Source organism: Rhopilema esculentum, chromosome 20 (genome assembly GCF_057945365.1).
Source record: "Rhopilema esculentum isolate cy_ngs chromosome 20, ASM5794536v1, whole genome shotgun sequence".
NCBI lineage: Eukaryota > Metazoa > Cnidaria > Scyphozoa > Rhizostomeae > Rhizostomatidae > Rhopilema > Rhopilema esculentum.
The window spans coordinates 9,334,235-9,347,643 of record NC_142834.1 but is presented as its reverse complement, the minus strand read 5'-3'; the positions used below and the strand labels follow the sequence as shown (position 1 = coordinate 9,347,643).

Sequence of the window (13,409 nt, the reverse complement as noted above, 5' to 3'; positions counted from 1 at the left end):
TGCCTTCTGATTGGCCAATTCTGCTTGAATCTGCATTCGTTTGGGGCTAGTTGAAACTAGCCCCAAGCAATTCAATTCAACGGTAGCTGAATTTTTGTTATTGTGATAGGCGATGTTGATCTGGAAGTGGAACGCAGCAGAGTGGCATGTATTCGATGACTTGCATTTTCAGCTTTAAAACTTTGAAATAAAGCATACGAGTTAGGTCTTCATCAGAATCATCAGAATTAATTTTGCCGTTCCTGAAATAAGTTTAAAGTGGGAAGGCTAGGCCGTAAGCCTTCTAATGGCATAAAGTATATTTCCAATGCAGGCCTTCAATTTGAACAATTTTAGCTTCAAGGCACATGAAAATCAATCAACTAACAATTTGAACTTTTTGCTTTTTAAAATTCTTTTAATTGCCATGATATGCAATGCAAAGGATATCGTCTACGGGTTGGCCATATTCAAGTTGTCTATGTTTTCATGGACATCACCCACAAACTCCCCTTTTTGTGAAGAGAGAAATGGTCCAGCGAACTTGAATAAACTAAGTTGAGCATACCAACATTTCACAAAGTTTTTTACTTAGCTTATTACAAATTATACATAATTAATAGTTCAACTTGTTTTTTTCAATCAAAACTTTCAAAATGATGACAGCCTTGTTGATCAGAAATAGTAAAGAATGGAAAGGCTATTTATCGTTCTTGGCGTTCCATGTCTATGGCTTTAGATTTCGAATATTACGTCATCAGCCCCACCAAAAATTTACCCCACGAGCCGCCATTTGCAAGACATATCTCTTGTAGCCAAAAGGAAGACAATAAAAGATGAAAGGCTAATTTTTGTGATTAAAATTTCTATTGTCGAATTCCCAGATCCCCCTTGAAACATTTTTGGCTTGCAAAACAAAATTATCAATGATGTTAGGAGGCATGTTTCATGTTACTTATGTCACTATGCTTATTCAATATTTACCAAATCCATCCAAATTGTTCTAGGGAAAGGGATGCAGATACATTTGGGAAAAGAAATAAAAAATACTGAAACAATACTGAAGCTTTTAGGTGCTCAAAGTGATTTTAATAAGAGACTGATGCTAGGAACAAAGATCATTTTCGAAAGGATGACGCAATTCAGCCGGTGACGACACAGAGTGGGCTCGGTACCAGATTCCTTGGGAGTCTGGAATCTAGCATGAGACAATGGAACTTCTAGGTTCTATTGTTCTTGCGAACGAGGCTCTCTATTCATCAAATTTCTGACGTACCACTGACCATGCCTTTTCGAACTTCACGACGCCAAAGAGGGTTGTGATCGGTAGGTGCTGCTTTCAAATTGTTCTTCTACTCGGAAAATATCCCCAGAAATCTGTTGAAAATGCTTAAAAGTATCTATATTTCTATTGTTTCCACAAGATTAATTTTTTGTTAGGATTGCTAATCTTCGTGTAGAAAGTACCCCACTGAAGTGCAGAATGGCTAACGATTTTTTGACGGCCATTTTGATTTGAACATTGTCGGCGGAGCGAAGTCTCGAGGATAGTTGACGAAAATTAGTTGTTTCGGTAATAAATCAGTCGTATGTTGTAAATCGTGTCAAGTAAACCCATTTCACTTTGATTGAATTCTTGCTTACATTTTGAAGTCGACGAACGGCACAAGCACCGCGTGCGATCAGTTAGGCCTTGGGGATTTGACATGCGTGGCTTATTTGCTCGTACAATATCTGAACTAGATCCTTGGTCTGTTGAGGTTTAAGTAATTAGTAATGCTTAATTCATCTTAAATTTTGAATTTGCCTTAGTCTGTCTAAATTTACATTACATGAAAGATAATTTCAAGATCCCGCTGTGGTTCTTGTGACGTGGCCACGTTTCTGTGCTGAAAGCTTGGAGGGATCTAGTTTAACTACTTCGATTTCGTCAAGTGACTATTTTCAAAAAAGTTTTTAGTAAAATTTTCATTTCCAAAATCCCTAAAATGATGTTAGACGTCTGATGCCTTGCAGAGATTGCGAGGCTTCGGCCGCATGGTGGCGCAGGGCACGAATACAGCACGTGGTTTTTTAGCAAGTAAGGGCGTTTTTGGTTGACAAGGTAACTGGTGCTGTCGATATTTCACACTTTTTGCCAGATGACAAGTAATTTTATAAAAATATTAAGAACCAATCGTTTGGAAAAAAATTAGGCTTGAAGTTCACGCTGAAACTGGCTAGTGGTGGCATATTTATAGTCGACTTTTGACATTGTTGTCAGGTTGTAACGGAAGTAACTTTTCATATCTTAGTGATGAAACTTCGTTGCGATAGGAAATTTATTGGCGTTCTACGATTCTTCGCTGTCCCTTTAAAATGAAATTTGTATCAAAATTGAGGTCGACCGATTATGGTTTTTTCGTCACGATTTTAATGTGCTTGACAAATTCAATAGTTCTGGGTAACTAAGATGTGCAATGGCTGTGTTAGAATTAATGCTAGAGTAAAGTGTAATTTAAAACGCCATTTGATTGCAATATGGGAAATTATATGTAATATAGGCAAAATTTGTCAAATCAATAGAAAAGAAAAACATATTGAAATAAAAATTTTACAGTTGGTTTTGGAGGATATGTGTATTGAATGTATTTATTTAGTATGCTATTGGGATAAGAACTCTTCACAAATTGTGTTTTCATATCAAAGGCTTTACAATTGCAGACATGGTTAAAGTTGTAATTTTGTGATTATAAGTTTCTTTGTATAATTTCTGTATAATTTGTGAAATTCTTATGAATTCTTCTGTTGATTTGATCTATTGAAGTATTGTAGTATTGAATTGGAACTAGCTATTACTTCAAGTGGGTATTTAAAAATGTTTTTGTGTGTACTGATTTATTTGTCACACATGCCACTGATAACCCATGAATCAGTGTCAACAAACACAGTTGTTCGATTAGTTTATAATGAAGATATTTAGCTTAATGAAAAAAATGTCTTCTCCATCACAATTTGCTTAGGCTATTTTCTCAAGAAATAAGTTCGAAAACCCCTTTTTACATTTTTTGCATTTGATCACCTAGATGTATTTTTTTATTATATATATATATATTGGATTGAAGTTTAAAATATCTCAGATGCTTCATCCTGAATATTTAATCGAGTATTTTCAGTCTGCCAAACGAATCCCCTTTCCATAAAGGTTCCCATTCTGAATCAACCAAAATTCAAACAAGCCTGAAAAGGGTGATTCCATCATCCAAAGTGTTTATTAATGACAATCCCGCAATAGCTTTCTTGCAAAATGACAACAGGTCTTAAAATTCTTTTTTAGAGTTTGGAAAATTTTGGGCCACAAGTCCATTGGTCTCAAAAAATATAGAGCCCAGAAAAAAATAGAAAATTAGGATTTCTACAGAAAGATGATAAAACTCTAGAATGAAAAGATCCTCTAAATCAAGAGAGTGTACAAGAAAAGAAAATTTTCAAATCAGTGAACATTGGTTAATCCACCTTGATATCAAACATGTAGAAATACTCTGAAGTGATGTGTGGTTTAAGCTATTAAACTTAACAAACTTATGAGGTCAAGTAGAATTTTCTGCAAAATTGGCACATGAATGTATTGAATCATTGGGAAAGGCAGTCTGAATTGAAAATTTTGGTTGCTATATAGACATAAGCATACTGTTTAGTAGCAGAGGCTAACTGAACAGTAATCCTTAAAATTATGAAAGGGAAGGATTCTTTTATAGGTTCAAATTGCTTAACTCAATCTATGGCAGATGCCTGCACTGCTAGTTTGTGACACAGAAAGTAATTGTTAATTTAGCTGCAATCCCAGCCAAGAAATGTTTCCCACCTGTTATATTTAGAGCATTTTGGCACAGGGAATCCAAATAACTTGTCTCTAAAGGTTTCAGGTTGCAATTTTTATTTTTCAAATTGGCAGTGTTTCATGCAAAACTCAATCTCATTATCCTGGAATTGGGAAATAAGGGTTAGTTACAGTGCATAAGAACCTTAAAAATATGTTAAAAGGAATTTTACTCATTGACTTAATAACCAAAAGTTTTTACTCTTTCATGATGTGACAATGTATTTGGAAAAGCAGAGATATTTTGTCAGATAACAGATAGTGACCCAAAGTAACAAATCTGTACCAGTGTTTCACTGGGTCTAATTTTGCACAATTCTCATCACTAACTGTTAGAGAAACTTTGTAAGATGCAAGGACAAGATAAAGTGGCTTAAAGAAGTGATTTGCCAAGTAATGTGCTTTATAAGGAGCGTTACCCCCAGTGAAAACTCTTACGTTCTTTTGATTATGTTCTGATGAATAGTTTGACTCTTATGTAGAGAAGAACCAATTTAAAAGTGTTCATTGCCTATTATTCATTTACCAAGTATGCATAACTCTTTCAGTCCTTCTCTTTCACCTGAAGTTTCTAGTTTCTGTTTCATTACTGCAGTTTTTAGTTAGAGCATGTTTTTGTCAAGCAAGGGTGTTTTAAAAGCTGCATCTTGTAGATACTTGAGTAATTTCATCCTTTAAAGTTTTAACATTTCATTGATTATTTACATAATTTTTTATTTTACAGTTGTATCATTTGTGTCATTGACCTAAACTTCCAAACTTCAAAATGCCAAAGGAAAAGATTCACATTAACATCGTTGTCATTGGTCATGTCGACTCTGGCAAGTCAACCACAACTGGTCACTTGATCTACAAGTGTGGTGGTATCGACAAAAGAACCATTGAGAAATTTGAGAAGGAAGCCCAAGAAATGGGAAAAGGTTCTTTTAAATATGCCTGGGTATTGGACAAGCTGAAGGCTGAGCGTGAGCGTGGTATCACAATTGACATTGCTTTGTGGAAATTTGAAACTGAAAAATTCTATGTCACTGTCATTGATGCCCCAGGACACAGAGATTTCATCAAAAACATGATCACTGGTACATCACAGGCTGACTGTGCCGTTCTCATTGTTGCCTCCGGTACTGGTGAATTCGAAGCTGGTATTTCAAAGAATGGTCAGACAAGAGAGCATGCATTGCTTGCTTTCACACTTGGGGTCAAGCAGATGATTGTATGTACAAACAAAATGGACAGCACAGAACCACCATTCAGTGAAGCTAGATACAATGAAATTGTCAAGGAGGTGTCTGGGTACTTAAAGAAGATCGGTTATGACCCCAAAGCTGTTGCATTTGTTCCAATTTCTGGTTTCAATGGTGACAACATGCTTGAAGAATCTGAAAATATGAAATGGTTCAAGGGCTGGAACATTGAAAAGAAAACTCAGGAGAAAACAACTGTGAAGTCTACTGGGAAAACCCTTTTTCAGGCTCTGGACAGCATCATCCCTCCAGAGCGTCCTTATAAGCTGCCACTGAGGCTGCCTCTTCAAGATGTCTACAAGATTGGTGGAATTGGCACGGTCCCAGTTGGTCGTATTGAAACCGGTATTCTGAAACCAGGTATGGTTGTTACATTTGCACCAGCCAACCTCACCACTGAAGTAAAGTCTGTAGAGATGCACCACGAGTCTCTGCCAGAAGCCTCTCCTGGTGACAATGTTGGATTCAATGTCAAGAATGTATCTGTGAAAGAAATCAAAAGAGGCATGGTTGCTGGTGACAGCAAAAATGATCCACCAAAGGAGGCCAAATCATTTGATGCTCAAGTTATCATTTTGAACCACCCTGGTGAGATCCATGCTGGTTACTCTCCAGTTCTCGACTGTCACACTGCACATATTGCATGTAAGTTTGCTGAGCTTAAGGAGAAGATTGACAGGAGATCAGGTAAGAAGCTCGAGGAAAACCCACAGAAGGTAAAGTCTGGAGATGCTGCAATGATTAAGCTTGTTCCAAGCAAACCTATGTGCGTGGAAACCTTCAGTGAATACCCACCATTGGGAAGGTTTGCAGTCCGTGATATGAAACAAACTGTAGCTGTAGGAGTCATTAAAGGTGTTGAAAAGGCAGAAGCAGGTAGTGGTAAAGTCACAAAAGCAGCCCAAAAAGCAACAAAGAAGAAGTAATTGAACATGAATATTGCGTTTAAAAACTGTAAGAGTTGACTCTAATTTTAGAAGGATATAAAAGTTAGTGTCAATGGAAAAAAATTTCGAGTAATAAAATCATGTGAAAATTATTTGTTGACTTGTCAGTCTTTTCAGAACTGGACCAGACTTCTCTGAAATAAAATTCACTGAAAAAAAATCATTTCTTTTGTAAGAAAAGATCACCAAAAATGTTTAAATTAACATAGGCTGATTATCATTTAAAGTAAAAATCTAAAGCCACTCCAAGTTTCTACTTTAAGGGAAAGTTTCCCCACGCAGTTAAAGTACTGTAAGTCCACGAGTGCTTAATTCGCAAAACATTTTTGTTTGGATGCTCCTCAGGGGGTTGCTTATCAGTGGCGAAGCTGGCCTTAAGGCAATGGTCATGCTTTGTATGGGACAGAAAGGGGATGGGGGTCTGGGGGCTACGCCCCCAGGAAAATTACACACAACCACACCCTATAGATGCTCGGAAAAGGGGGGTAACGCCCTTTTTAGTATATTGAATCAAATAGCTCTTGTTCAGATCGCAATCAATGATGTCAAGGACTTCAACATCTAAATGTTCTTTCCACCCCATTCTCCAATGTTGTGTTTTGGAAATATCTTTGGGACAATGTTTTTGAAAAATTGTGCATTTGAAAACCCCCAACAAACACTACTGATCATACTGGAAAAACATTGCAGATGAGAGAGTATTATATCTACAAATATTTTTCAAAATCTAAACTTTTGATAAATCAGCAAGGGGTTAAAAAATATCCACTCTCTTACTATTAATTATTGACACTTGATGATGTTTCTGAATTAAGATGAATTAGACAAGATAAGCCCTCAGTGATAGGTAGGCCCTCCCTTGTTTATGATACAGGGAATTGTGGGATGCTTGTTTCTTGGTTCAGAATTTTATACTTAGCTTCAATTTTATAAGCTTAATTTTTACATATCTAAAACAAATGTATCAAGGATAGTACTGTTTAGCATATACAAAAAGTTTTGACCCCTGTATTTAAGGTGTAACATGCCATAAACATCAACAAGTTAAGTCCAAGCTTTCCTATAACTTTGGTCTTCCATGTTTAAGAAACCCCATAGTTTTCCTGGCAACTGAAAGCCCTGGGGAAATCAAACTGCACTGAGAAGGTTGGCTGTGTGGAAGCTACATATATAGTGTGATTAAAAATCATTTCTAAATTCTATCCATCAGCAAATTATAGTCAAATATCCAATAACAGGCAAGTTCCAAAGTGCAATTTCATTATCAGCATCAAGTCATGGTGTAATATTGAATAACAGGCAAATTACAGGGTACAATACATTTGCATTGCATAGGGTACAATGCAAATTACATACATGTATTAACAAAAGTTATAGAGTAGTATTGAATAAACAAGCAAATTTAAGGGTACAATTTCATTTATCAACAAAAGTTATGTTGTAATATTGAATAAACAAGGAAATATAAGAGTACAATTTCATTTATCAAAAAAAGAGCTGGTGTAATATTGAATGCAGGCAAATTTCAGGGTACCATTTCATTTATCAGCAACAAGTTATGGTGTAATATTAAATAACAGGCAAATTGCAAGATGCAATTTGAATTTTATTTTATACACAACAAGTTATGTTGTAATATTGACTAAACAAGAAATTCTTAAGAGAACAATTCTTTCTATCAACAACAGGTCTTGGTGAAATATTGTATAAACAGGCAAGTTTTCAAAGTACAATTTCGTCCCTCTCAGCAACAAGTTATGGTATGATCAGCAACGTAATGGTAGGATTCTCCATCGATAAGGGTCGGTCTTTGGTTTTCAATCACAATTTTGGTTTACAATTACCTTGCTCAGCCACACGCAAGTGATCCCTGTAGCAGTTAATAAACAATATATCTCTCGGAAATAGCTTCGATTGAATTTCCCCACTCCCTTGCAGCAATGTTTCTCAGCTCACAAGTTGACCTTAGATACTTCATGTATGGGAGATTTAGGTCGGTCATGCTGAAAAAAATGAGCATGACTTGGGGTCCAAAACGGGCCAAGATAGCATGCGCAAGATAGAATTCAGCCAATCAAATCAGTGCTAGGTTTATGATTATAATGACGAGGTCATGCTATTCCAAATGAGCATGACTTACCGCAGGGATACCAACTGAAAAGTCATTGAAACTCAGCCGACTCACAGGAGCGGTTGGGCTCTCTGAGGAAAGAAACCCTATGGCAGGTCATGCTCTCCAGAATGAGCATGACTAACCACAAGGGACCAAGGTAGGGAAGGGCAGTGAAATAATAAGAATCAACTGGACGAATGGAGTTTTGAGGGTACTTTTTCAATAAAGAAAAGTTTTAATCATTATAATAAATGTCTTTAGCTCTGAAAATTTTTAGTCATGCTCAGCATGACCGCTAGCTTCGCCACTGTTGCTTATCCGAAAGTAGGCATTATTTAGCAGCAATCAAGAATGTTTCCAGGGAAATTTGGTTTCTGATAATTGTACAGCTATGTCCAAGATATACAGTTGCGAGATAATGCCAACAACTCTCGTCGAATAATCTATCGAAAAAGTCTATAAACGTTAGAATTTTGATTTGAAAATAGTAGAAACGGCATGAAGAATTGAGACATAAATTTGATCAGTGAGAAGAAAACAATATGAAGTTTTTGTTATCTTTTGATTGGTTCGCAACCTCTTTCTGGTATCACCATCTTTCTGGTAAATATGGTATCATCATATTTTCAAAAGTCAAAATTTCGTTGACCGCGCATTTTCAACCTTACCCGGATACGCGACTTCGATCATAGGTCCCTAAGGCTAAAAAAATCAGTGCCTTCAACTTTTGTGATCTAAACTTCAAAACTTTGAATATACAAGTTGCTATTCTAGGTTCCGTGTCTATATTTTGCAAATTGACTGATACGTGGCAAGTGAACAATAATGTAATTTGCTTCAGAATTACTTTTTGGCTTCGTTTGAATCAAACCCAAATTACATTAATTTGTCAGTAAAAGGGTCTGTTCAATGTGGCTATTTCTTTAGCCAATTTTGGATAGCTAGCGGCAATGCACTCTTGTAAATAGGGTAAGAGGTTTCCCCCAAAACACTAAGATTTCTTAGAATTTACCGATGAAACAATAGCTATCAGGTTTTAGAGATATCCATAGAGTGATTTTACCCTCTTCGGATGCCCTGTTCCACCTTAATTACTCATTACAACATTACTTTATACTTTAAATTAGACAAAATGTTTGCATAGCTTCAAGGCCTGCTCAAAGAATGCATGTATAAAAAGAAAGGCAGCAGGGAACCTTGCATTGTTACAACCGAAGGAAAAATTCTTTGAGCCATCTTGCTGAAGGCTATCTACTTATTTTTGTTCTACTCTCGATAAAATGTTTAAACTTAACCACATTTTGCAATCTTGGATGATTACGTCGAAATACGTCGTACGCTTCAGACACCTAGTTTGATGGGTGTGGTCTTGAAGATTTTCACAATGCAACGCCCAAAATTTTTGAATATGTCTAGTGATAGACTCGGACACGAACAGACCTTAAACCATACTAATATAATAAACAGTTATGAGTTTGAGATACATGTGCTCAGGGGCGGATACTTTGTCAAATGTTGGGGAGCAAACCTATTGTTTTAATAAAATGACGTCACATTTCCCATTGTTTTTAGAACAAAAGACCACTGTCTTCCAAGGTATTGGGAGGTGACCGCCTCTCCCCTCTACCCCCAGGTTTCCGTCACTGCATGTGTTGAGTATTCTGTTTTATAATGTTTGTCTATCTGATTCTTGAAACTGTTTATATTTGGTGCGTTTGCAATCTCATCAGGCATACTTTTCCAGTGCTTGTAAACTCTGTTACTGTTGAGTCTTTTTCTAAAAAAAGATTGAATCTTTGTTTTCATAACCTCAAACTGTGTCCCGTCGATATTTTCCTGAAATTCTTGGCAGGAGATTGTTGCATTCTGTATTGTGTGTATTTACATGTTTCCATAAGATCTCCACGTAGACGGCGGTATATTTGGCTAGGAAACTCTTCTATCTTTCTCCACATGAGATGTCTCTCAGTTCCAAAATGGCGCCCCTTATTGTGCTATCTTCAAATGTTCCTTCAAAGTTTCGGAAATATGCAGTAAAGTACAAGAGTTCGGAAGCACGCCGATCTATATCTGTTTATATGTGGCCGTACCGAAAGACCTTCAAATGAAGGGAGAGGGGGTAGTCAATCACTGACAGGACGTAAAAGAAATTTTCCAAAATGAGTATGTTATTTATTTGTGAAGCCTAACAGTGTTTTTAGTATCATTGTAGCATCTGTATCGTTACCCTGGGTACCAGACTCACTCTATATAAAATAAGAGTGAGTCTTGTATTCACGGGTACTGTAACCTCAAATTGCACAACAATGATAATCAGGGACGTCATTATTGACGGAGGTTAGCGGTAGAAAGAGAGGGTAAACCATGGCAAGCGGCCAAAAGTTGCAAAATAACGTTCTAGGGATGTTCGGAAAATGCATCAAAATGATCTCAACATCGCCCTAGACCCATGGAAGATCCTGCACAATACCCATTAGCTTTCTTCAAAATATGGCCCCAAGACCGTTTGAGGCAGGCTTTGTTTGTGATTACTACGAATTTGCCTAATTTAATAAATGGCCAGAAATTCTTTAGCTGCTGACACCATCCTCCGCAGTATAGCTGCTGACACCATCCTCCGCAGTATAGTGTGTCGATTAAAAAAATTAACATTATAATATCAAACCTTCAAACTCTTGATATCAGGGAAAAAGAACAGGGAGGAGGGTCTCAGGAGGGCTCAACCCCCTTCTACTTTTCGAAGGATGGCTGCACCCCTCCTCTTTTTTCTGGGAAATTCTCAAATATCGTGGCTATTTCCTGCCAGGATCAAATCTTTGATTGAACCAATATTACATTTGCATTCATGTGTGACCTCAATAACCTTCTCGATAAATACTGGCGACATTTTACTAATTTAAGTACTTTTTTCAAGATTTTGCTAATCAAGTGATAGGTAGACATTGGAAAATGATTTGACCCTAGAAAAAAATGGAAAGGTAAATAAGTTGATATCGAGGAGCCAAGCACACAAAGACAACCGAAACGTTCCTTTTTTATAGTGATAGCTCTATGACCCCCTTCTACATTTGTTGGCTCTACACTACTTCTTTAGATCTATATATCGAAACAAGCCCAAGATATAACTATACTGTCTGAGGCGGCACATAACTATACTGTCTGAGGCGGCACCCTGGTTGACGCCGAAGGAAAATAAAACTTTGGTATCTAGATGCTCCCAGTTTGCTGGAGAACGCACTTTTTGAAGCAATTTTTGATAACGCAAGCTTTCTCTTAAATTAATTTGTGTTGTTGCTAAATTTTTTAGCTTATGCAACATAATTTTTTTCAGATTGGGACATAATCTCTCAGCTTTTTCTTCCGAGCATCTCTCATTATTTCAGTGAATCAAAGCGCCTTGCAACCTCCCAATAATTTTATGAAATGGCACCTAATATGGACATTTACCGGCAAGCCCAACATTAGCGGAAGGTCCGTCAAAAACATCTACCTCGGTACGCCCCTCTGGTATCTACTTTGTGCAAAAATTATTAAGATTCAGCGTGTGATCTTGAGATGGTGTTTGATGATCGTTCTTAAGCGCATCAAAGAAGAAAGAAGAGGTGATATGTTCTGTAATGTAAATTGGCCTCGTTTGCTAGCTGTTTGGCTAAGGCGCCTTTGACGCCCCTATAAGGTGATAAGGTGACAGGGGAAATATGCCCCCTGAAATTGGATTAGCAATTTCTCCCCTGTCAGCACGTCACTGTATAGAACTGTTGCTCAAGTAACTTTTTGTTTATACGCATCTTCTACCTAGTCCATCAAATATATATCGATGCTCTTTGTTATTGTCAGAGCGACAAACGAATCAGTTTCTTCCTTTCGTTGCTCTTTGGATGCTTTATGTCATGTAAGGTTACATTTTGGTTTTTCATCATAGCTAATAATTTTATAGACTTTCAAAGTATCTATTGGTTTTCCGACAGATTTCTGTATTAAAAATAGCCCTAAGAAAAATCTAGCCCTAGTGTCACGTTCTCTCAGAAATTTTGTAATGTAGTTTTGTAGTGTTCTTTCAGAGATAAAAAGCCAGAAATCCTAAACATGACTTTGAATTCATTCATCCAAACGATCATTGCTAAAGGTAACAAGGTATCAGGGTTCTTGAAGTAAGAAGTTGAAATTAAGTAAGCAATGGCGCATATACATAATTTAAAGTAGACTGGGGATTATGGTAAGTGTCTTAAAAGAACATTGTGACTTTTACAAATTGGAGGCAGGGTTTTTTTGGCAAAACTTTCAGGGTTTGAATTCATGATATTTTAGGATCATGATACTTTAAAAAAACTGCAAAAGTAAAAAGGTAGAATTCAAGTTTAATGCCGAAAATATTGGAGTAGCAAACGAACTTAAGGATCTTGGTATAGTTTTCAAAAATAATGGGCGCTTTGTTAGGGCAATGAAACTTATAAAAACTCAAGCAAATAAGGCAATGCGGTATTTGACTTCAAGGGCGAGAGCCACTAACATGCCATTAGACCTACAACTAAAAATGTTCAATTCATTAGTATTACCGATCCTAACCTATGGAGCAGAGGTATGGGGATTTGAAAAGTTAGACTTAATTGATCAATTAGAGCTTCAGTTTTACAAATTAATGATGAACCTTAGGAAATCAACACAAAGTTATATGGTATACGGTGAACAAGGCCGTGTCCCTGTATCAATTAAAATAAAATCCAGAATGGATCATTTTCTGGCAAGTTGTTGAATGGTAAAAAAAGAAAATTTTTCCTATACTCTTTATCCTGTCTTAATACGAGATTGGGAAATAATACCTTTGATCAAATCAATCAAGAGTTTGTTTGATAGTACTGGCATGTCGATTGTATGGAACCATCATTTTGTAAATAATAGTAAGAAACTAACGGAAGTAGTTGAAACTAATTTAAAGGACCAATTCCTACAACAATGGAATAGTGAAATGCGTGAGTCAAAAAAGGGAAAGTTTATTCATTTATTGAGAGAATTTTGGAAAGGAAAAACATCTTGACCTCCTTTCTTCCTTCAATTTTATTACAATACCTAGTCTGGTTTAGAACAGCAAACCATAAATTGGCAGTAGAAACAGGCAGATGGGGCAAAATAAGTTATGATCAAAGAATATGTATGTTCCTTCAATTTCATTACAATACCTAGTCTGGTTTAGAAAAGCAAACCATAAATTGGCAGTAAAAACAGGCAGATGGGGCAAAATAAGTTATGATCAAAGAATATGTATGTTC

The 13,409-nt window shown here is 36.5% G+C and overlaps 1 protein-coding gene across 1 annotated transcript; it reads left to right on the top strand.

The window, feature by feature from the left end:
- The first annotated feature begins 1,204 nt into the window (after window positions 1-1,204).
- Window positions 1,205-6,121, top strand: LOC135687063 (elongation factor 1-alpha). The gene is made up of 2 exons (XM_065203509.2): window positions 1,205-1,305; window positions 4,563-6,121. Exon 2 carries the CDS (start codon window positions 4,605-4,607, stop codon window positions 6,006-6,008), a length of 1,404 nt encoding a protein of 467 aa, XP_065059581.1. The 5' UTR covers window positions 1,205-1,305; window positions 4,563-4,604; the 3' UTR covers window positions 6,009-6,121.
- The last annotated feature ends 7,288 nt before the right edge of the window (window positions 6,122-13,409 follow it).

Coding starts and splice junctions, on each gene's coding strand:
- LOC135687063 (XM_065203509.2), top strand. CDS start 4,605: ATGCCAAAGGAAAAGATTCACATTAACATCGTTGTCATTGGTCATGTC.